The sequence below is a fragment of the Genypterus blacodes genome, unplaced genomic scaffold (assembly GCF_046128005.1).
Source record: "Genypterus blacodes isolate CSIRO-AG114 ecotype Tasmania unplaced genomic scaffold, CSIRO-AGI_Gbla_v1 ptg000015l_1, whole genome shotgun sequence".
Taxonomy (NCBI): Eukaryota; Metazoa; Chordata; class Actinopteri; order Ophidiiformes; family Ophidiidae; genus Genypterus; species Genypterus blacodes.
The window spans coordinates 6072825-6095076 of record NW_027466829.1 but is presented as its reverse complement, the minus strand read 5'-3'; the positions used below and the strand labels follow the sequence as shown (position 1 = coordinate 6095076).

The 22252-nt window shown below is 47.3% G+C and overlaps 3 protein-coding genes across 4 annotated transcripts; all 3 read left to right on the top strand.

Moving 5' to 3' along the window:
• spaca6 (sperm acrosome associated 6) lies at positions 1–2447 on the top strand. Its single transcript, XM_076137914.1, has 5 exons — positions 1–23; positions 1105–1205; positions 1623–1726; positions 1860–2016; positions 2254–2447. Exons 1-5 carry the CDS (start codon positions 1–3, stop codon positions 2445–2447), a joined length of 579 nt encoding a protein of 192 aa, XP_075994029.1.
• Positions 2448–3210: 763 nt separating this feature from the next.
• Positions 3211–8657, top strand: dld (deltaD). Its single transcript, XM_076139248.1, has 14 exons — positions 3211–3369; positions 4338–4413; positions 4961–5040; positions 5298–5366; positions 5604–5673; positions 5798–5898; positions 5999–6142; positions 6258–6359; positions 6496–6686; positions 6808–6978; positions 7064–7253; positions 7434–7571; positions 7691–7780; positions 8093–8657. Exons 1-14 carry the CDS (start codon positions 3331–3333, stop codon positions 8156–8158), a joined length of 1527 nt encoding a protein of 508 aa, XP_075995363.1. The 5' UTR covers positions 3211–3330; the 3' UTR covers positions 8159–8657.
• A 909-nt stretch (positions 8658–9566) lies between these two features.
• syt8 (synaptotagmin VIII) lies at positions 9567–17114 on the top strand. Of its 2 annotated transcripts, none has more exons than XM_076140779.1 (9): positions 9567–9719; positions 12370–12593; positions 12876–13039; positions 13203–13295; positions 13660–13827; positions 13982–14149; positions 14284–14401; positions 14754–14887; positions 15153–17114. In XM_076140779.1, exons 1-9 carry the CDS (start codon positions 9685–9687, stop codon positions 15387–15389), a joined length of 1341 nt encoding a protein of 446 aa, XP_075996894.1. In that variant the 5' UTR covers positions 9567–9684; the 3' UTR covers positions 15390–17114. The 2 variants fall into 2 exon arrangements, with proteins under 2 accessions (XP_075996894.1, XP_075996895.1); XM_076140780.1 differs by lacking the exon at positions 9567–9719 and adding an exon at positions 11011–11088.
• The last annotated feature ends 5138 nt before the right edge of the window (positions 17115–22252 follow it).

Here is a 22252-nt window from a genome sequence, read left to right as displayed (position 1 = left end):
ATGGACAACCTGGAGGACAGAAAGTGTGAGACTCCCTGAGCGCACGCACACCTGTGACACTATGACATCATAACTTGGTTGCTATGACATCATAACTTGGATGAAAACTGTGAGAGTCCACAGAGTGGAACACTTGTGATATAATGAAGTGAAGATGCGTGTGTGTGCTCTGAGCTTGGCGTGTGTAAGCTTGTTGTTCAGCAGCTCTTTGGGCCAGATTTTCCTTGGCCTTACAGGCTGCATTTCATGTTTTACTCACGATACACGGGTGTGCAGGACGCAGGAAAAGCCATATACACAATATGACCACAAATGTGCGGCAGACGTCATAGCACTTTTCAACAGAGAGGAAATGTTTAAAGCTCTTCGGATTGGTGAGGAAAATCCATTTTTCTATTTCTGTTTCTCTGTTTGTCATCTTGGTACACTGTCAAAACAGCACATAAGCTTTAAACAGCATTTGAAAACAATTTGCAAGCACTGGAGCTAACAGGTATACATCTACACGGAGGAAGTTGTATACTTTTGATATATGTGTTCATCTTCTAGGGAAAGATGACATTGATGATCTGAAAACATTGCTGGAAAATGAGATCGACCGGCGTGAAAAAGATGGGGAAAAGGGTGAGCTAAGCACGCAGATGATGAGATGTGTAGGTCACGTATGGAGGAGAGTTCACAGCACCTCTTTCTGTCTCCTCTCCATCAGACCAGACCAAAAAGTGGATGGAGATGGGCAACAAGTTTCTTGCAGAAGCCTCCAAAAAACCTCACCGTGAGACTTCCAATGTTGTTCAATCTTTCTCACCGCATCTTGTCTGCTCTCTGTATGATAAGATCATTACAATATTTCAGCCTTTCAGATACTGTGTAGTAAAAAGCAAACAGAATCTGTGTGAGCTTTAACCCGTGTGATTGGTGATCTGGTGATCTAACTGAATCTGTGACAACTAAACTCTAACTTTTGTTCTTTCCACAGCTTTTTGTCATCCATGCGGTTGGTGCTTTGTCTTCCTCTCCATCTCTGACTCACTCATCATATTATAGCAGTTATTAGAAACACAATATCACATGTTACCCACCTATCATCTAACCCTGTATCAGTATTTATTTCATGCCTCCGTCAGGTTTCCAGTATGAGGTTTTTATCTACGACTGTAAATCCTGCTGGTTCGACTCCTGTGACCGTCCTCTGGACTGTGAGGGTGAGTCAACACACGCCGTCGAATACACAGATACGGGTGCTACTAATCCAGACTTCACATAACCATGGTTACTTGTCTTGAAATACTGGATTTGAAACAGAGTGACACAGTGAGAAGGTTTATTTACATTTACATTTGCACCGAGCCCCCAGGGGATGAGGGGCCGTGTAGGACTACTGAAACGCTCCTATACTCACTACTGAAACGCTCCTATACTCACTACTGAAACGCTCCTATACTCACTACTGAAACGCTCCTATACTCACTACTGAAACGCTCCTATACTCGCTACTCCTCACAGCCCCTGTTACTCCCTCCTCAGAGAGACTGAGTTGAAGTATTATCATCCTCCTTTTCTGTGTGTATATATAAATGTCTGCGTGTGTAAATGTGGGTTTGTGTTTGTGTTTGTTTCAGTGATAGAAATCAACGTCATGGAGGACACCCCGGTCCAAATGAATTGTACTGTCAAGTTTAGCTTACCAGACAATGTGGTCTATTTTTGGAGTTTTGCAGAGGAGGTACAATTAACGCTCACATTCACCCACAGAACACAGGGAGATGATTGTAAATTTCAAAGACGGTGGGATGGACTGAGAAGTCGCTGCAGTGTCACAGTGTTACAGAGAGGATGTGCGTCTGACTCCCTGACAGGAGACATCGGCGTGGGGGAATAATTTCACACTAGTGACTGCAGGGTCGGACGCCCTCTATTCAATCCCCTCAGCCCAGTGGCACCATCAAGGGACCTACCAGTGTGAGATCACCTCAGACACCCGCCCCTTTGTCCGGCTGTACTTCTACGTCAACGGTAACAAGATACATGCAAACACGCCTGGGCTCAAAGTCAACTTAGCACAATTACAAATCAGAGAGTTGAATGTCAAGGCCTGGAAGTATATCTCAGTAGTTTGTAGTTTTGTAATTTGACAGAGCACAGCAGCTTTTGGAAACCTGCATTCATTTGAAGTATAATGTTTTCTAAAGACAAACGTCACTCATCTTCTCCGTATTCCTTCCGTCCGACTCTCTGCTTCTTTTCTCCAAGTGACCCTGGAGGTGATGGAAGGCTACACGGAGCTGCAGGACACGTTTGACCTGGCTCTCCTCCCAGCAGGTCAGATAATACACCTGACTACTAGGCCTCCTCCGACCCCGCCTCCCCCTGTCCTCCCCTGGTCGGTGCTTCTCACCGCCTGTCTCACTGCTCTGCTGCTGCTGTTGTTCCTGTGCATGGGGTGATGTGAAGCCGCCATTTACACATGTTTACATATATGAATTCACTGCGTGGTGTGACCTGGCTCATTTTTGCCTTCTTTGACCTTTGCAGGACTCTCTATTGGTCGGTGAAAATGAGTTGAGGCCGAGACGATTGAACAAGATGAGTTGAGAAAGTGCCTGCAGTTGACAACCAACTCCAGTAGGGGGCAGTATACAAACTGCATGTGCCCCTGGTCACAACGTGTGAATGACAGTTGGAGTTAATACATCTGCCTGCCAGATGAGCCATGTAATAAGAACTCTCATAAATCAACACATAACAGTTTGATCTGTTGTCTTTCTTTCTCCATACTAATTCCAAGAATGTGTTTCCATCAATTACACGCCTAGAAGCCTATACTTTCCACTGTCTAATATATATTTAACTTTAAATTAGCAGTGATAACATTACACAGGTCTGCAAAACAGTCGACTTTATAAAACGTTCAGAGTTATGGAATGCAGGTAAGGGATGCTAAACAAGAAGAATGAATTGAAGAGTTGTCATAAACTTAATAACATAATAACAATTTAGCCTCTTTCTGTAAGAATGCCTGAGTAAACAACATAACTAAGGAAATAATGCTATACTGCAACTCATGCAGATCTAGTTATATATGACAAAGTTGAATTCTTTTTATTTATTATTATTGAAATAACATAATTACAATTTCGTTTTTTGCCATTAAAAAAAGAAGAAGAAGAAGAAGAAGAAGAAGAAGAAGAAGAAGAAGAAGAAGAAGAAGAAGAAGAAGAAGAAGAAGAAGAAGTTGCGCATGCGCAGTGGCAGGAGTCCTTGGCTGGTTGGCCCTGCTGGAGGTGACAGATCCAGATCCCGATCCTGATTCTGACTGATACCGACATCATGCAGAGCTGGAATCACATGTGCCGCACGCTGGCCACGGTAAGCGCGTCCCTCATCTAGCAGACAGCCTCCGCAATGGCGTTACCCGTTGTGACGAGCTCTTTGTCCGGGGGAATGTTTCCTTCCCGGCTAGCGTAGCGGCTAGCGGAGGGGCTAGCTGCTCTGCTCCGGCGAACTGCGTTAGAAAGTGCGACACTAAAGGTTCGCGTGCTTCGATACAAAGTCACGAGCCGCAGCGGACAAGAACGAATCAGAGCGATGAGTCAGAATGTTTCAGGGGTCAATTCGGCTCAGATGAAACAAACGCGTCTGAATTTCGAGGATGAAACTCGCCAACAACTTTTCCAATCAAACCAATCGATTTCTCTGCGTGTGTTGTAACGCAAACACGTCGTCGATATGTCGTTGTATCCCTACGTAGCATGCTATGGTAGCTAACAGCAGTTACCTAGACGTCAACTTCCGGCCTTAGACCTAATATGAACCTTTCAATCATAACACATCAACACAAACTGCCACTGTTATGGGTACGTTATAGCTAATAAATGTTTTTAACTTTCAATGAGCAGTAATAACGTCTCCCCTGCTAAACACTGGACTTTATAAAGTGTGTGTGCCATGAGTGCTTATAGATCTGATAGATGAGCTCACCTGTGTAGTTTGGATTCATCAGAGTGTAGGAATTATTCCTGTTCACATCCCGGGAGTGGCTCAGTCCATAGGGGAGCCGGTTTGAGTCCCCCTGTGGACTGGCAGCCGAGGCGCCCTTGAGCAAGGCACCGAACCCTTACCTGCCTCACGGGTGCTGGCTGCCTCCGGTGTGTGTGTGTGTGTGTGTGTGTGTGTGTGTGTGCGTGTGTGCGTGCCCCATTTCCAAATGTGTGTGATTACAGCACAAACTGTCTTTCTTCGTCGTTGCTCCTCTTCGTTTGGGATCTATCGCCGTAGAAACGCTGCAGCTTCCCGTCCGTTTCCTAACTTTTTGTCTGGTGTGTTTGCTTCCACAGCGGAGCCACCATCTCCCTTGCCAGCTGCACGGAGCCGCAGCTCTCTCCGTCAGGACCTACGCAGACAAAGCAGCCAGTAAGAGCCCTTTCACCGCTGTGCCCCTGCTGTCCTTCTGCTGGCCTTTATCCAGATGATGTCAGGCCATTTCTCATGCTCTCCTCCTCTTAGTGACGTTGACAGATGCTCACCATGTTTGTTGTCGCAGTGACAAACATGGACCCAGCGGAGTTTCCCTTCACTTGTTGTTGTGCTCTGTTTGTATTCAAACTGAAGCAGAAGTATGTTAGGCCCGTCACGTCTCTGCCTCCTCACTGCCCCCTGCTGGTCGTGTCCTCTGGCTCCTCCCTGCTCCGGTCCCGTCTGGATCTTCTCACTGGCCTGCTGTGTGTCAGAGGGCTGGAGGAGCTCTGGGTGGGGTTCCCTTTTTCTTTCCTCCCCTGTTTCCTTTTCCTTTCTTCTCCTACCGCGTCTTGTCGTGTCCTCGATCAGTTCCGTGGCTGTCGGTGGCCTGCAGCAGGTTCACGTTGACGTCATCACAACTGGCTGCATGTTCTCTGTTCTCTGCTGTGTTTCCTCTCTCCTGCATGTTGTGGATCGTGACTCTGTGTTCTCTCTTGTGTAGTGGATGCAGATGTCACAGTGGTGGGCTCCGGACCGGGCGGGTACGTCGCAGCCATCAAGGCCGCGCAGCTGGGATTCAAGGTGTGTGTGTGTGTGTGTGTGTGTGTGTGTGTGTGTGTGTGTGTGTGTGTGTGTGTGTGTGTGTGTGTGTGTGTGTGTGTGTGTGTGTGTGTGTGTGTGTGTGTGTGTGTGTGTGTGTGTGTGTGTGTGTGTGTGTGTGTGTGTGTGTGTGTGTGTGTGTGTGTGTGTGTGTGTGTGTGTGTGTGTGTGTGTTCACCTGCTCACAGATTCCGGTCTCCATTACTCACTCTGAGCTCTTGCGATCTTTCCTCTGGCAGACGGTGTGTGTGGAGAAGAACCCCACTCTGGGTGGGACCTGTCTGAACGTCGGCTGCATCCCTTCAAAGGTAATCAATACAGAGCCTTAAACCCAAAGGTGCACCTGCAGACCTTCAGGAACCTTCATGCTCATTAAATGAACCAATTCATCCAAAACAAGTTTCACCACTGAGCAGAGAGAGAGAGCATAACATCTACATAACACACACACATAAACCACACAGTCTCTCTCTCCCTCCGTGTCTATCTGTTCTTCTCCTGTCTCTGATCCTCCAGAGGACCTAACCCCATGTTTGTTCCTGCAGGCTCTGCTGAATAACTCCTACCTGTACCACCAGGCTCAAGGGAAGGACTTTGAGAGCAGAGGCATAGAAAGTAAGAGGATGTTGAAGCTCCAGTCTGACACATAAAGCTTTGTACATCTGCTGTCCTCATTCATGGGGTCAGGAGCTGAACCCAGTGTGAGGTTTGCTGATGTGTGTGCATCTCTCTGTTTCAGTCTCGGGCATCTCGCTGAACCTGGAGAAGATGATGGCCCAGAAGAGCGGAGCGGTCAAAGCGCTGACTGGAGGAATCGCACATCTCTTCAAACAGAACAAAGTAAACAAACCTCCTCCCTGCCTCTCTTTCATACCTGTGACATAAAAGCTTAAAGTGCCCCGTCGCTCCCACTGAGCCATTGTGACTCCGCCCCCCTCAGGTGACCCACGTGAGCGGCTTTGGGCGGGTGACCGGGAAGAACCAGGTGACGGCCACGGCGGAGGACGGCAGCGAGCAGGTCATCAACTCTCAGAACATCCTGATCGCCACGGGGTCAGAGGTCACGCCCTTCCCAGGCATCGAGGTACCGCCTCCAAGCCGCCACCACCAAGTCTTTAGCTCCTATGATGTCATGATGACAATGATTCAAGTTGGTCAGATTATAAATACGTGTCGGACGATTGTTGTTGTTGTTGTAGATCGACGAGGAAACCATCGTGTCATCGACCGGAGCTCTGTCTCTGAAGAAGGTCCCAGAGGAGCTCATCGTCATCGGAGGCGGCGTCATCGGTGTGGAGCTGGTCAGTATCCAGCATGCGTATCAGGAATCAGTGTGATGTAGATTTATACTCAGTAACAAAAACAAAGGCATCTGGTCTTATAGATTTGACTCATAAATGTTTGAAGAGTTTGGTTGATGGTGGCGTTTGTCTGCAGGGGTCAGTGTGGCAGCGTCTGGGCTCCAAAGTCACAGCGGTGGAGTTTCTGGGTCACGTGGGCGGCATGGGGATCGACATGGAGATCTCCAAGAACTTCCAGCGCATCCTGCAGAAACAGGGCATGAAGCTCAAGCTCGGCACCAAAGTCATCGGAGCCACCAGGAGGCCGGACGGGAAGCTGGATGTGGCGTGAGTAAGAGGAGGAGGAGGAGGAGCTGAGGAGTCTGGAGATACGATGCAAAACAGAAGAGCTACGTGAGCCAGAGCCTTCACCGCTTATGTGACACTGTGCGCCCGGTTTGTCTTCCAGAGTCGAGGCGGCGGCCGGAGGAAAGAACGAAACCCTGACGTGCGACGTGCTGCTGGTTTGTATCGGCAGACGACCTTTCACCCAGAACCTGGGCCTGGAGTCGGTGGGCATCGAGCTGGACAACAGAGGACGCATTCCCACCAACAACCGCTTCCAGACCAAAGTTCCCAGGTATGTACGGGCGTGAGGGCCTCGGGTAACGGGGGACATTACAAAGCCTTTAGCGTCCAGGCGTGACCTGATTGTCCCTCCTCAGCATTCATGCCATCGGCGACGTGGTGGCCGGTCCCATGCTGGCCCACAAGGCCGAGGACGAAGGCATCATCTGCGTGGAGGGCATGGCCGGTGGCGCCGTGCACATCGACTACAACTGCGTCCCCTCGGTCATCTACACGCATCCTGAGGTGGCCTGGGTGGGCAAGACGGAGGAGCAGCTCAAAGAGGAGGTGAGGGGCCGCGCCTTCTTAACAACACTGTCTGCATCGCTGTATGGATATAAGGGTTAAACGGTTCAATTCATAGTAAGGGTTCATCAAAAGCTCCTGGATTTTGATGTGGTGTTTTCGGGTGAGTCTGAAGGTTGTCATCGTCCTACTCCCCCTCCCCCTGTTCCTCTTCCTCCTCAGGGCGTCCCGTACAGAGTCGGCAAGTTTCCCTTCGCCGCCAACAGCAGAGCCAAGACCAACAACGACACTGACGGCCTGGTGAAGATCCTCAGCCACAAAGAGACAGACAGGATGCTGGGAGCTCACATCCTGGGATCTGTAAGAGCATCCACACACACCTGACCTTACATTCAGTAAATGTGCAGATATGATGAGGTTTCTGTTTGAATGAGCGAAGAGGAAGGTGAAGGTGAAGCCTCCTGCTGTTTGTCCTACAGGGGGCAGGAGAGATGATCAACGAAGCTGCTCTGGCGATGGAGTATGGTGCTTCCTGTGAGGACGTGGCCAGAGTCTGCCACGCCCATCCTGTAAGAGACACACACACACACACAACTAATATTTAAGCATTACAAACAATAAATCTGTTAATTCTAATGTCCACCATCTCTCTCCCGTCCCTTTCCTTCTCCCTCCTGTCCTCCATCACTTCCCTCATCCTTCTCCTTTCATGCCCCTCTTCCTCCCCATTGTCTTCTTCATGTCCACACGCTCCTCTTTCTCCACCCACTTCTCAATCTGTCTCTGTGCCTTCCTCCTCTGTTTGTTGTCCTCCTCCTCTCTCTCTCTCTCCTCTCTCCTTCGTCCTTTTGTCATTGCCTCCCTCCTCTCCCTCCCCTCAGACGGTGTCGGAGGCTTTCAGAGAAGCCAACCTGGCCGCCTCCTTCGGTAAAGCCATCAACTTCTAATGGGCCGTCGCTGCTTGGTCCACGTGTACAGAACGCAAAGCCAGACCTTCATGCAGCCCGGCGGGACGACTCGTGTCCTTATCTTATTTAAATGTTCTCAACAAACCAATAAATGTGGTTTGGACGGTAAAACAAAGTCTTTATTTGTCTCTTTGATGGGAGGCCGTCCAGCTTTACTGCTGCTCAAACCATATCTCTAACAGGAAGCTTCATTTGTAGTCAGGGAACGTGAGTGACTGTAAAGGGGGCGTGGCTTGTTTTTTACAGTGTGAGAACCCAAGCAGCAGCTGATCAGAGCAGGAAGCATCAGCAGGTTGAAGTGAAGCTCGCACATCTGCTGCATGTGTCTCTCAGGTTGGCTCTCTTTATTTCTGAGATCAGCTGATTGGTCGGTGAGCCGTTGCCGGGGGAACGTGTCTTCCTGCTCTGGTTCCATTGCTGTGATTGGCTGTTTCCTGCTCTTATCTTGTCACAACCAATAAATACACAATATATTCAACTTGTTTTGTGTTGAGCGTTTATTCTTCAAGTCTAAAGCTTCCCTGGTTTGCGGACGCCACAATTTGTGCTAACAGGAAGTAGACGGGCTCAGCTTCCTGCTGGACGCTGGTGTGGTCACAGACTCATTAGGACAAACTGGCCTCTGCTGCTCTGGTCTCCTGGTCTGATGAGGTCCGGTCCTCATTTAAATATGACGGGTCCACTGAGAGTTTCCCATGGACCCCCACAGCTGCACCGCTCCACAGGGGTCTCCTCACCTGATCAAAGGCTTTGATTAGAGGCTCCGTGTGTTACATCCAGGTGTGCGCTATATGTTCTACTTTGTCACATTGAATCCATTTTAGTATAGAAGAAATAGGGGTGAGGTTGCATGACAAAGAAGACAAAGACAAACAAAAAAACAACTTTAATAACAAATTGAATTGAAATCAATCAACACGTATCTTCTTGTTAGCATGTGACCAACCTGATGCTGCTGCTGTTAAACCTTCTTCCTAAATGTCTGCACACTAAACAGACTCAGACTGAGGCAGAGACCAGGTGGAAACCTTCACAGCTGATATTCTTCATGTACATTGAGTCCAGACGCTTTGATCTAAAGTAATGTACGTCTGATTTGCTGCTGCTGATACAGACTCAACACTTCCCATTTATATTTCATCACATTCCTCCCATCAGTTCATTTGGCAGCGCTGTCACATCAAATTCAAGGCTACCTGGTGATGTGTCACAATGGAAGCCTTGCAGTGGATCAGGGCAGACTTTGTAGATTTGCAGGTCCCAGATTTTTCGATTGTAATCATTCTGATAAGGATGTATGTTCTGTGTTGTAAATGCGTCAGTGCTTCAGGTAACACTGACTCCACCTCTGTTTGAACACTGCCTGTGCGTGTGAGTCTGAGTGTGTGTGTGTTCTTCAGGTGTGTCTCAGATAAAACTGAAGATGTGCGACTGAAGGAGCAGGAGAGAAACACAAACAGCCAACAGAACAAACCAGGCGGGAATGAGAATTTTATAAAAACACAATGACATTTGGACGGAAACTCATCTTCCCTTTGAGGTAATGTTGATTTCTGTTCAAATGAATACAAATGTTCTGTATTAAAGCGTCAGTATGGCCATCTGTGTGTGAAAGTGTTGTGCTCCTGGCTGTTGAACTGAAAACCTGTTTTCATGCTGTTTCTCTCTGTCTGTCTCAGTTCTTCTTGCGTCCTCTCTTTTCCTCTTTTTGTCCTGATGTCCTTGTCTTCTCATTGTTCATTCTTCCATCTCCCACCGTCCTTCTCTCCCATTCTTTCTTTTCTGCTTCCCATCTTCCCCGTCTTTCCCCCTCATGTTTATCTAAAATCTCTCTTTCTCTTTTAACCAAACTTGTTCTGCCGTCATGTTTGTTGACAGCATTGCTGTAATGTTCTAGGGCTTTTCTCTAGATCTCAAACTTCTCCAGCAGCAGTGATGAAAGTAACAAAGTATATCAAGTCAAGAACGGTTTGATCCTTGTGTTTTTGTTGAATATTTGTATTGAAGGAGAGATTCCCTGGGTGTCCAATAGGAACATCTATTATACAAAGGTACAAAAAAGGGCATGCAAGGCCGTACACACAAAGAGACACGGAAATAACATGCAAGATGGCGGCCGCACAGTCCTGAAGGTGGAGCACCCGGGCATCCCTCAGGGAAAGAAGCCATCAATTGCTGAGACAACAACAGCTGACAGGTGTGGGAACAGAGAGGCGATCAGTACAGGAAGGATGGAGAGAGAGAGAATCAGCTAATGTGCTAAACCTGGGTTGGCTGATCACTCACCTGCAAATAGGAGCCAGTGCTTCCTGCCCATTTAAAAGTTATCCAAATGTACTGAACGGAATGCTATGGAACGTAAGTGGCAATAATGTCAGAAAGTTGCACTGGAGCTAGGCCATGTAGTGTCTTAGGTAAGAAGTTAGACCTTAAAGTCGGCCCTGGATCTGATAGGAAGCCGATGTAGCCATGCTAGGACGGGGCAGGGGTCGGCAACCCGCGGCAAACAAATCTATCAGTTGTTGTGTTATTGATTCTTCTTTCCTTCAGCACGGTGACACGGCTGAGCCCGGCTGCCTAACAGCCAGAATCTGGGTCTGGGTTCTCTGGGTTCAAACCCAAGCTGAACCGTGATCGTGCGCAAAGTTTCCAAAGTAGCAATGACGGTCAAATGTCTTGAATCACTGCAGAGGACCACATTTCCATGACACCAGTCCTCACTGGCTGTGGTGAGAATGTTGTGTAAGTAGGGTGGGAGGGGGACATACTTCCTGTCTCTGCTCAGACAGCTTCAGGCTTGGAGCCGCCACTTCCTTCCACTCCACTCCTCCATTTTCTGAGTGCTGGACATCAGAATTAAGAGAGTGAGTCTGAAGGTGCCGCTCAGCCGTCACTGCGTCTGTAAACCAGTGAGTATCAAACTAAGCTTAGATCTGAAGTGGATTTTGCTACCTTTCCTTTGCTCCTTATGTGTTTTTGGTTTCACCTTTGGTCAGCTGAGACATTTACAAGCAGATGATCCTGAATGAGCTTTCTGACTCTAGCTTGAGGTAAACGTACTGTACATACGCGGCTCGCCGCTTAATCAGAGTACGAGAAGGGGCGGCGACACACTGCACTCATGATTAAAGTGATGAAGCGTTCTCTAATGGGACTGATTAGGGCTTTGTTGAGAGTGCAATGGTGTAAATATGGACACAGCACTGTGTGGAACTCACTGCACTGTAGCACTGGGCTAATATAAGGGATATGAGGGAGGTAGTTACTGTCCTTACCTGGTGGAGGAGCTCTGTAGAGCCTTCAGCAGAGCATCCAGCTCCACTTCCCCAGAAAAAGAGCTTGACAGAGAGGCAGAGCGGTAAACAGAGCTGCAGGTCTGCTCTCCTCTGGACCAGGCTGTTAGAAACCAGCAGACCTTCCCCAGTAAAGGTCAAAGGTCACATGGACACAAACACTGACATGAAAGAACTAAACATAAGGTCATTTACAACAACATCTAAAGGAAACTTCCTGTAACATATCTGAGTTGAAGTTAAACACTAATACATGTTTGGAGAGTTTCACTTGAGTTAGTTAGTTTCTCACAACCAAGCCAGCACAAACAGTGTGTGTGTGTGTGTGTGTGTGTGTGTGTGTGTGTGTGTCCGTGTGTGTGTGTGTCTCCAGGCTGTTTGCTGTTCTAAGTGGATGGTTTAGGCTATGTGACTGTTTGTTATTGAGGCTTAATGAGCTGCTCTGTTTGTTCATGGTGGAGGCTGTCAGCTCTGAAATGTTTTGTGAGCTGTGGGTCCTTACAGATGTGTGTGTGTGTGTGTGTGAATGATGTCCAATCAATTGACTTTATCACAGGTGAACTCCAAACAAGAAAGATCTCAGTGATTATGGATATAAATTGGATGCACCGATGTGGATGTGATCATTCTTCAGTCATCAGCTGCTCCTCACGCCCTTTGACCTCTAAATGTGCTCCTGAAAGCAGCAGCTTGAATCATGATGTGGCTTTCTTGTATGTGCCCATTGTGACTGTTGACCTCCAGCTTGGTGACTCATGTTGGAGTGTGTGTCATTGGACTGAAGGAGCTCTGGTGTAAGCACAGCGACCACACAAGGTGCTGTGATCGTCTCACATCTGCTGGTCAGCACAGTGCTGCTTTAACCTTTAACCTTTTCCCTTCTTCTCTTGCTCCCAGAGATCTTCTCATCATCCTGATCATCATGCCTGCCACCCATCCACTCCCAGCACCTGCCACCACCCAGGCACCACACCCACCACCTGCCCCCACCCAGGCACCTGGACACCTCACTTCTCACAACACCACGATCGCCCCCCCCACCACCCACACCAACACCACCATGAACCCAGCCGCTGCCGCCGCTATCGGCTTCATTGATGACATCCTGAAGAAGATCCCCTGTAAGTCTCCAAACACCAAATTGTTGTAACCACTAATCAAACATCTTCACTCCGTTTGCTTTTCCCCAAATCATGTTTGCAGGTTTGTTGTTTTAACTGGGAAACACATTTTGTCCCACAAAGTTCTAGATATTTGTGCCACTTTTTTAGCTGAAACCAGAGTTTGTTTGGCTGCAACAATGCAAGATATCAATTTACAGATTTTCTCTCTCTCTCTCTCTCCCCCCCTCTCTCTTTCCCTCTCTCTCCTCCCTCGCTCTCCCCCCTCTCTCTCCCTGTCAGTGCCTCGGTTTGCGGTGTTCACCATTCTTGCGATCGGCATTCTGCTGATCTTCCTCTGCTGTATGTGTATCTGTGTTAAGTGCTGCTGCAAAGGGAAGAAGAAGCAGAAGGACAACGAGCAGATCAAAGTGAAGGGGCATAGAGGAAGAACCAGTGCAGCTTTGGTGAGCCATGGCGCCCCCCAGTGGCCAAACACATCAAAACCTAAAGATGGATTAATGGATTTAAGACCAAAACCAATACCAATAACCCCCCTGTGTGTGTGTGTGTGTGTGTGTGTGTGTGTGTGTGTGTGTGTGTGTGTGTGTGTGTGTTGGTGTGTGGCAGGTCCAGCCTGATGGATCATCTACATCAGACTCTGATAAACAGTACAGAGGGAGGATGCTCTACTCTCTGGAGTACAAGGCTGCTCAGAGCGAGGTCAGGCCGTGATCTCATACCAATCTTACCAAATCTTAAAGCATTCAGACTTTTAAAGACCACAGCTTTGAACATTCTGGAAAAGTTTTGGAAATGTATGCAGTCATGAAATATTCCAAAAGTGATTGAACATAGAAGTGTGAAGTCACTGAAGGTATTTTGACCAAATTGGTCCAAATATTCCATGGCTCCGCCCCTCACCAATGATGTAATCAGTCATGTGGACCAATCACAGCCACCAGGAGGCATCAGAAGTAGAAAAGATTCATAACTTTGGAACTGGGCTGACATCTTTTGAAGAAAGCGTGTTACTTTTCTTTATGTTGTTGTCGCAGTAACGTCAACGCAGGCTCTTACATTCCAGCTCGTAGTTGGGATCAAAAAGGCCGCCGGGCTGAAGGCCATGGACCGGGGAGGAAGCTCTGACCCTTATGTCAAAGTTTACCTCTTACCTGACAAAGCCAAAATCTGCGAGACCAAAGTGTTCCGGAGTACGCTGAACCCCGTCTTCAACGAGCACCTCAGTTTCCAGGTACAACACACGTTCACCTCCTATCCATATCATCCAGAAGGTTATGGAGATGACCTTTGTCCCCTGTGGGGTCATGGCCGTATTTAGTTCAGTTTCTGAGTGAATCTAGGTCAGTTTGTTGTTTCCCTTCTCTTCATGTTTGTGATGTTTCCAGATATCTAAGGCCGCTCTGAGCCGGTCCACGGTGGTGATGCGGGTGATTGACTTCGACAGATTCTCCAAACATGAAGTCATTGGCGAGCTGAGGCTGCAGCTCAACACCGTGGACTGGAACCACGTCATCGAGGAGTGGGAGGAACTGAGTGAGCCCCCCCAGTTTGAGGTCAGCAGGCCCCTCATGATGATCTGCTCTTTGCTTCTCTTCTCTTCTCTGTAACCTGCTGTTATCATAGTCTTATACAAACCAATAACGCCATTCTTGTCATGCATTGTCTTTATTCCGATTGATTGATTCAGGATGAGAACTTAGGGGAGATCTGTTTCTCTCTGCGTTACGTTCCCACCACGGGGAAGATGACCGTGGTGATCCTAGAGGCCAAGAACCTGAAGGCCATGGATCTGGGAGGAGCTTCAGGTGAAACATTTACAAACATCTCACCTTTCAATCACAATCTTTATCTACATATTCAGTTTATTTTCCACCTAAAAAGCTGCATATTTTACTGCATATAACCTTTTACTATACAAGCATTTTCTATATAAACAGTTCCTATAAAGGAGATTTGCATGTTTTTGAGTAAACTAAGATCTAAGTCACCTAGAAAGAGTTTTCCAGTTCCATAATTCTTCTGCTTTTGGATGAATTATCTTTATCTTTTTGAAGCTTTATAAAATAAATCAGAAACATACCTTAAAATTAAAAAAATTAAACTGAATGTATGATAAACAGATTTCTCTCTGTCTTTCTTTCTTTCTCTCTGTCTCAGATCCGTACGTGAAGGTGCAGCTCACTCTGGACAAGAGGAAGTGGAAGAAAAAGAAGACGACGGTCAAGAAGAAGACGCTGAACCCTTACTACAACGAGTCCTTCACCTTTGTGGTCTCCTTTGCTCAGATCCAGGTGAGTGTGGAGAGATTAGAGCCTCAAAGTGAAGGAGCCTCATTCAGAGGACCAGGTGCAGGTTTGAATCCTTGTGAGAAAGAGACCAGCCCGGGTTTTACCTCACACCCATAGATAACGTGCTGATTGATCTTCTTCCCACTGGAGTTTGCGTGTTCTGTGAGATTTATCCAGGATGAACCCTGCCTCCCACTGGGACAGGATCTTAGGTGTCTGTCTCCACAGAGGGTGAACCTGGTGATCTCTCAGCTGTCTGTCTCCACAGAGGGTGAACCTGGTGATCTCAGTGTGGGACCATGATACCGTGAGCAGCAACGACGCCATGGGGAAAATCTTCTTGGGTTGCGACTCCACAGGGAACCAGCTGGCGCACTGGGCCGACATGTTGTCCAACCCACGGCGGCCCGTGGCTCAGTGGCACAGCCTGCTGACAGCCGAGCAGGTCAACGCCACGCTAATCATCAAGAGCAAGCTCATCCCCTTCAGCAACAAGCTCTTCTGACAGGAAACACACAGACTCAGAGCGCTGCGGCGCCGTTGTGGCTCACCTGCTCTCATATCGTCTCAGCAGATGAGCGGGCGGTATTATCGGCAGTGATGGTTGCTATGGGAGGGTTGCTATGAGATGACATCGTGCGAATCCCTATTCACACACGATTAGCAACTTTGCTAAAGTTTGCTAGACTCAAGCTAGCTGGCAGCAATGATTTGAGAAGTTTGTGACAAATCAGACAAAGAATTAAACTCATCAATGACTTCTTACATGTGATTTAATCTATAATTTAACTTTATATAATAATTTAGTTTACGTTTGTTACACAGTTAAACAAGAAAACTGAAAATTGGCAGGAGATCAATCATGAACACAAAGTAACTTCATGATGGAATGAAGCAAATGGAATGAACGTAAAGGAATTACTTTAGAAAATGATCAGAATAACAATTAGTTGATTTTGAGACAGCAAATCCTTTGTTATTTCAAACACTTTTAAATGTGTGCTGATTTCAGCTCATGTAGTCATCAAACCCTCATCATCTCCAGCTGCTTTACCTTCAGGCTCGGGGCGACGCCCGACTCACCTGAGATCCACGTAGGCGGCCGGCAGGTGTGTCTGCTGGTGCTGCTTCCATCCTCGCTCTGCTGCTTTCACTCTTTTCTCCCGCTCAGACAGAAGAACGTCATTGACTCTCACCCTTTGCACATGTTGGGCCCCGGCTCAGCTCCTGGCTCAGCTCAGCTCAAGAGACCATCCACTGTCACTGGCACTTCTTCTTGCCTCCTTTTCAGCTTAGATGTGTCTCTTCCTGGTTACGCCTGGTAAACAAGTGCACCGAGTAACACCTGTCAAATGTCAAAAAACTGTTACTTACAACTAAACCATAATAAGGTATCAACTACCAATCACCCTGCTCATCTCTGCCTCTTACAGATCATTATTTAGATATTTGTGCTCCACAGTTACAAATAGTCTCAAAACACTCAAAGGACCAATCAAAGCTTTCAGGTCAGGCCAGTCTTCTCTGTAAATGTTCCAGATTATGACTGCAGTTCTCCTGAAACAATGTATTATATGAGATGCTGACAGGCATTATTGGCCTCCTAACCAGACATTCACACCGTCTGATCTGTAGAAAGCCTTGCTATCCTGTAGCCCACACAGTTCATTACGTATATCTAATTAGCCCTGCTATCATCTGTTACTATGGTGATGTGTCGGCAGCATTTAGTGCGCCTCCGTCAAACTAGAAGCCAAAGTCCATAGAGCAGCTGAGGAGCTCAAACCTACCTGTGTATTGTTATCTTGAACATTTATTATCATTCTTGTCCCTCAGTTCATTAAAGCTGTTTAATAGAATATTATGGGTTTTATATGAGATGTAAGAGATTTATATTTTACTTTCTTAGCACTTATCCTTGAACAAATTGAATTGCATCAGTTGATAAAACATCCATCGTTTGCCATCATTAAATGTTCTGTTCTTCTGTTTCTTTCTCTGGAGTTTTTATTAAATAAAAAATAAACAGGCAACCAAAACTAAGATGCCCCAACCTTCTCTTACTCACCCGACTCTAACCTAACCCAACCCTAACCTAGCTCAAGTAACTAAAATAACTAAAGTAGCTCAGCTGTCAGGTAAATGCAGTTGTTTCTCTTCATGATGTCTGTCCTCAAATGGCCTCGGGGTGCAGTTTTCCCTAAACGCCACCAGAGGGCGACATCCGCTAATGTGTGTCATAAAAAGAGATTATTAGAGATTAAATGTGAAATGACAGATTGACATTACAATTTGTGCTGTAATTTGTGCTGTGGATAATGAATATAATAATAATAAAAACAATGAGGCATACTTTCTTTCTCTCTCTGCCTCTCTGCCTCTCTCTCTCTCTTTTTCTCTGTCTCTGTCTCTCTATCTCTCTCTCCCTCTCTCTCCTCCTTCCTCATCTCAGACCTCCTCATCTTGACTCATCATCCTCATCCATCACCAACACTGAGAGCAGAGAGGGAGAGAGAGACAGATAGAGGGCGGGCCATATCGCCAGCGTGTATTGTAGTGAGGAATGCCATTCAGTGTGGCTGTTTCTTCATGCCCAGGGCTCTTTTGTGTGCAGGCTGAGGAAGTCCATTGTGTGTGCAGACACCCTGAGAAAGGACGCGAGCTTCTGCAGCGCGCAGAGGCCTAAAGAGACCTGAATGCAGCCGCCATCGGAAGCAGCCGGCCCCAATCGAGAGACAATACCAGTGAGCAACTTTGAAGGCCGGCAACAATTAAAAACGCTGCTTCGCTTTATTAATTATGCATTCACGCTTTTGTCTTGGTGTGTGTGTGTGTGTGGGGAGTGCAAGGTTTAAGACTCAACAGGTCCGAGGCAGAGAGAGATTACAGTGAAAACACAGAACATGCAAATGCTACTGGGTGGGAGGTTCAGGGGGTTAAGATCACAAACAGCCTGGTATTCACCCCACAAAACCAAAAGTTGCTCGGCTAAAAAGAGAATAAAGCAGCACGGAGAGGAAAACCACGACAGAAACCAGATTTCAGCAAAACTCGGTTTCATCTCACTGAGTGCGTTGCTAGGAAACTCCGGGTTACAGCTCGGAGTTGCTCTGTCTTCTGGAAAGGTCTTTCTCCTCTCTTGGTCCTCAGAAAGCGCCGGCGGCTTAATGGAGGTATTGAGGTGGTTTTCTGCTGGCCGGTGGCTTTGTTGTGCTCTGAGTGGCCAGCGGTCGGCTGCTTTGGCCCGGTGTGAAGGTTTCCTCACAAAAAGCCAACATCCTCATTCATATCCCTCAATAGAAGCTCTGTTTGGGGGAAGTAAAACTCCTCATTTACAACCAAAGCCTTTGTGTGCATCACCTCCAAAGCAGTTGTCTCCCCCCGCTGGTCAGGAGAGATCATGAACACCTTCTGCCTTCTTATTTTCATGTAAAGAGTTTCTATTTCTGAGGAACTCATTTCTTTCCCTTTTCTCGCCTTCTTTTTGTGTCTTCTCATTCATCGGCTCTGCACACGGCACTGGGGATTGCTGCCTTTTTATGGAGTTCTGTGTTGTTTTCTCTGTGTCGGTGCTGACGCCACAGCCAGAACCTTCACAGGACCTGGATCTGGTTTTTACTCTCATTCATCTTGGGTTTGCTTTCAGTTATGATGCCGTGTCAGCAATCACAAAAGTCCACAGTTCTTTTGACTCCGGTGTGTTTTAAGTTGCTCTTTGTTGAGTTTGGAGGGGAAATCTCAGCAGAACCACTCGTCCCTAGGGTCAAAGGTCATACAGGCCTCCTTGACGCCCCCCAGTTCTTGCCTGTACTCCTAACCCAACCTTCATGGCTTCATATTATCCAAACTTTCACTGGTTTGAAGACCAGGAGAATGTGACCTGTTAGAGGAACATCTGGATCAAATGGATTCAGCTCTCGTTGTTTGTCTGCGATGATAATAATAAAGCTGTGTTATCCTCCACGCTGCCCAGTAGTGCTGCTGTTGACAAAGTAAAGTCAAACAGATTTCTGTGTCACTGTATTGGTGATCAATATTCTATAATTAGCTTCAGGAGGTTTGTGGATGTAGTTGGACAAACAGGGAAGTGGACAGAGCAGGAAGTTTGATCCTGGCTGATTGATTGATTGATTACAGAGGGAAGCCCTGGTAAAGGTCGATACCTAAACCCAATCACAACTGGTGATTGATAAGCAGTGAGCTTATGACTTCGTTATGCCAATTGCCTCTGAACTGGTTGTGTCATTGGTCGCTCACAGGTGTGGAGGAGTTTGAATGTCCTCCTGAGAGTGTGTGCTGCTGATGTGAGGCTCATCTGGCCTTAATGAGCAGCTTTGATTGAGTCGCCTCACACTCTGAACCTCGGTCAGGCTTCAGCTGACAGCTGCGTCCAATCAGAACAGTTTAACAAATGAAATACATTTGATGAAGAGTGTGCGTGTGTTTCATGTGTGTGTAATGAGCTGCAGGTGTCTCAACTCCACACCTCTGACTGAGGGCTGACGGGCGCAGCAGGGTCAAAGGTCATGTGTTGTGCAGTGTGTGAAGCCAGTAAGCTACACATGTTTCAAATTGTAGTAACGCCTGAGTACAAACCTGTTAGTGCTGTGTGTGTGTGTGTGTGTGTGTGTGTGTGTGTATGTGTGTGTGTGTGTGTGTGTGTGTGTGTGTGTGTCTGTGTGTGAGAGATCAGAGACGTGTCCTCTAAAGCTCCCTCTAGTGGAGCGTCTGCAGAGCTGCATTGGTTTTCTATGCAGAGACGCTGGAATTGAGTTGAAATGTTGAGTTGAGTTCCTCCTGTTAAACCTGTCACTCATCCCTCTGTTACTATAGCGATCTTTTGTCAAACAGTACTGTGAGCAGATTTGATCACTAAGATGCAGTGAACTTGATCATTGTGATTGACAGCTCAGATGGACAGTTTGTTGGCACCCTGAGGGGAGTGAGACTGCTCCCTGATTGTTACCAGCTCCACTGCCTGACCTCTGACCCCACTCTTCTGTTCTGAGTGAGTGTGTGTGTGTGTTGGGGTGTGTAAATGTGGCAGGAGGGGGAGGTGTTTAATGACACCCAGTCTGTACATGTGACATGACCTCATTACCTCAATCCCTGTATTGATGTGTGTGTGTTGTGTGCTTTAATGACCAACATGTAACCGTGTGTCACCTCCCCCCTCCCCCCTAACACACACACACACACTGATTCTGAGCTCTATGCAGCTGTTATATTAAAGGTTTTGCTGTATGTGCGTCAGTTATAAAGGAGAATCCCTCCAAACATCTGAATCCTGGCTCCAGACCCGGACCTGGCTCTGATCAGCACCGATCGTAAACCAATCCAGCCCACGCTGCCTGACGTGCTCACCTCACACACCTCACACACCTCACACACCTCACACACCTCACACGTGCTTTCAGAGTGTTGTTGTGAGTGAGTGTGTGCTGATGTTTGCGTGTGTGAGGGCGGAGCTTAACAGACTTTCTGGAAATTTAAAACAACAATAAAAAAGAGTTAACAACCAATCTGATGACCTCAAACTCAATCTCCCCTCTGGGATTTGTTGTTGTCTGTATGTTTCAATGCTGCTGTTCTTTCCCACGAAACCTCATCCGAGGGTGGAACCTGTCTGCATCTGACACTGCAGCCTAATGTGTCCACCTGCTTATCGCCTCTGCAGCATCTCTGCTGCTGATGGTTCAATTCCCACATGAGAGGAAGATGAGTGTGGACACAAAGGTGGAGGAGCAGCAATTTGTACCCGATATGTTAACAAACATCCAAGGGAAGTTCATCTTAGGCAGCTGGACTTGTTAGTAAAGGCTTGAAGACGTTTCCCCTCCTGACAGACTGAGGGGGTTTAACCTCTGTGGAGTAGAAGTCAGGGTCATTGGTTCTCCTGATTCGTCCTCCTGGTTGTTGTAATGATTGCAGTTAGAGAGATTGGAGTCGTCTGTCTGTGTCCAGGTGTGGAAGATGACGACAGTGGTTGGGGTTTGTTAGAGGCTGAACAGTCATTTGGTCTCCAGGGAGATGAGAGATCAGCATTGTATGTGTGTGATATGTTGTGTCGTCGACCCCCTCCTCTGTAATTCCTCTGGATAAGAACAGTCAACCCTCCTGCATGCCCAGCCTTACAGTGCCACTCAGTGGAAGTTTGCTTTATGGTCTTATTACAGTTTGCTTCTTTTTTTATCTTTTTTTCCAGGTAACCTTGACGACCCTCCCTAACCTTAACCTTCTTCATAAAGGCTCCATCGCCACGTTCACTTCCTGTGTTGACTGAAGGCTGATCAATACTGCGAGCCGAGCGGCCGACCCTCTCTGTGGTTGCTTGTGTGTGCGGTACGGGGCACCGTGGAGAACGAGGCCCATTGAGGGCGTCTTTATTGTGACTGAGTGAAAGAGCGGAAGATCTGAGAGCATCTCAGGTCACAGAGGAGAAAGAGTTTGTAGGAACGCCGAAGCCAAGAGCAGAGAAACCCAGCAAAGCTCCTCCTGCCCTCCACAAAACATCCAAGATAACAAGTGGAGAGAAGTTTCTGCATAAATTAAAGATAATCCAGAGTAAATTATGCAAATGTATTCGCTCAGACAAAGGAAGGGGCGGCGTCGTGCTGCAGGCCAGCTGAGGGAGAACGTCTGCATGCAGATGACTGATCCAAATCTCAAACACAAAAGCATCCATCAAAGTGAAAAGATGAAGATATGCAAACATACAAACAATCTAAAATGATTTCAGCAGAAGAGGTCAAACGAAAAACACAACAAGAGAGAAAAACATCAAAATATGAAAACTTTAAACGAGGAAAAAAGAATGAAAAGTAGAAGAAAACAGACAGAAAAGTGAAGTGAAGCGTCGGAGCTGTCAGCTTCTGTGCAGAGGGACTTCAGTCTGATGGTTTAGTTCCACAATCATTTACACACAAATAAAGTGAATCTGAGTGAAAAGACTCAGAAACAAATCAGCAAAATGACACAAAACTTAATAAATGGTTAGTAACTTTTCTCCTCTAAACCTCCACATCATCAGCCGATTACCTCTCAATGAACTCTTCCTCCTCCTCCTCTACTTCCTCTACCTCCTCTTCCTCCTCATCCAATTCCTCCTCATCCTGTACCTCCTCATCCTCTTCCTCCTCTTCCTCCTCATCTTCCTCCTCCTCTTCCCTTTCTTCCTCCTCGTCCTCCCCCTCCTTCTCTTCCTCTCCCTCCTCTTCTTCATCCTCCTCCTCTTCTTCCTCCCTCTACGCTTCCTCCTCCCTCTCCTCCTCCCTTCTCTCTCCCCCCTCCCTCTTCCTCCCCCTCCCCTCCCGTGTCTTCCTCAGTCTGTCCGCCGGCGTGGAGCGGAGCGGAGCACCGGGAGTTTGT

What these genes read in the sequence shown, in the direction of transcription:
- spaca6 (XM_076137914.1), top strand. Translation starts at nt 1, where the DNA reads ATGGACAACCTGGAGGACAGAAA. An exon ending in GACAACCTGGAGGACAGAAA is followed by an intron (nt 24 to 1,104) that starts GTGTGAGACTCC and finishes ACCCTGTATCAG; the next exon opens with TATTTATTTCATGCCTCCGT. An exon ending in CCGTCCTCTGGACTGTGAGG is followed by an intron (nt 1,206 to 1,622) that starts GTGAGTCAACAC and finishes TGTTTGTTTCAG; the next exon opens with TGATAGAAATCAACGTCATG.
- dld (XM_076139248.1), top strand. Translation starts at nt 3,331, where the DNA reads ATGCAGAGCTGGAATCACATGTGCCGCACGCTGGCCACG. An exon ending in GCGTCATCGGTGTGGAGCTG is followed by an intron (nt 6,360 to 6,495) that starts GTCAGTATCCAG and finishes GTTTGTCTGCAG; the next exon opens with GGGTCAGTGTGGCAGCGTCT. An exon ending in GAGTCTGCCACGCCCATCCT is followed by an intron (nt 7,781 to 8,092) that starts GTAAGAGACACA and finishes CCCTCCCCTCAG; the next exon opens with ACGGTGTCGGAGGCTTTCAG.
- syt8 (XM_076140779.1), top strand. Translation starts at nt 9,685, where the DNA reads ATGACATTTGGACGGAAACTCATCTTCCCTTTGAG. An exon ending in GAAGAACCAGTGCAGCTTTG is followed by an intron (nt 13,040 to 13,202) that starts GTGAGCCATGGC and finishes GGTGTGTGGCAG; the next exon opens with GTCCAGCCTGATGGATCATC. An exon ending in GGATCTGGGAGGAGCTTCAG is followed by an intron (nt 14,402 to 14,753) that starts GTGAAACATTTA and finishes TCTCTGTCTCAG; the next exon opens with ATCCGTACGTGAAGGTGCAG.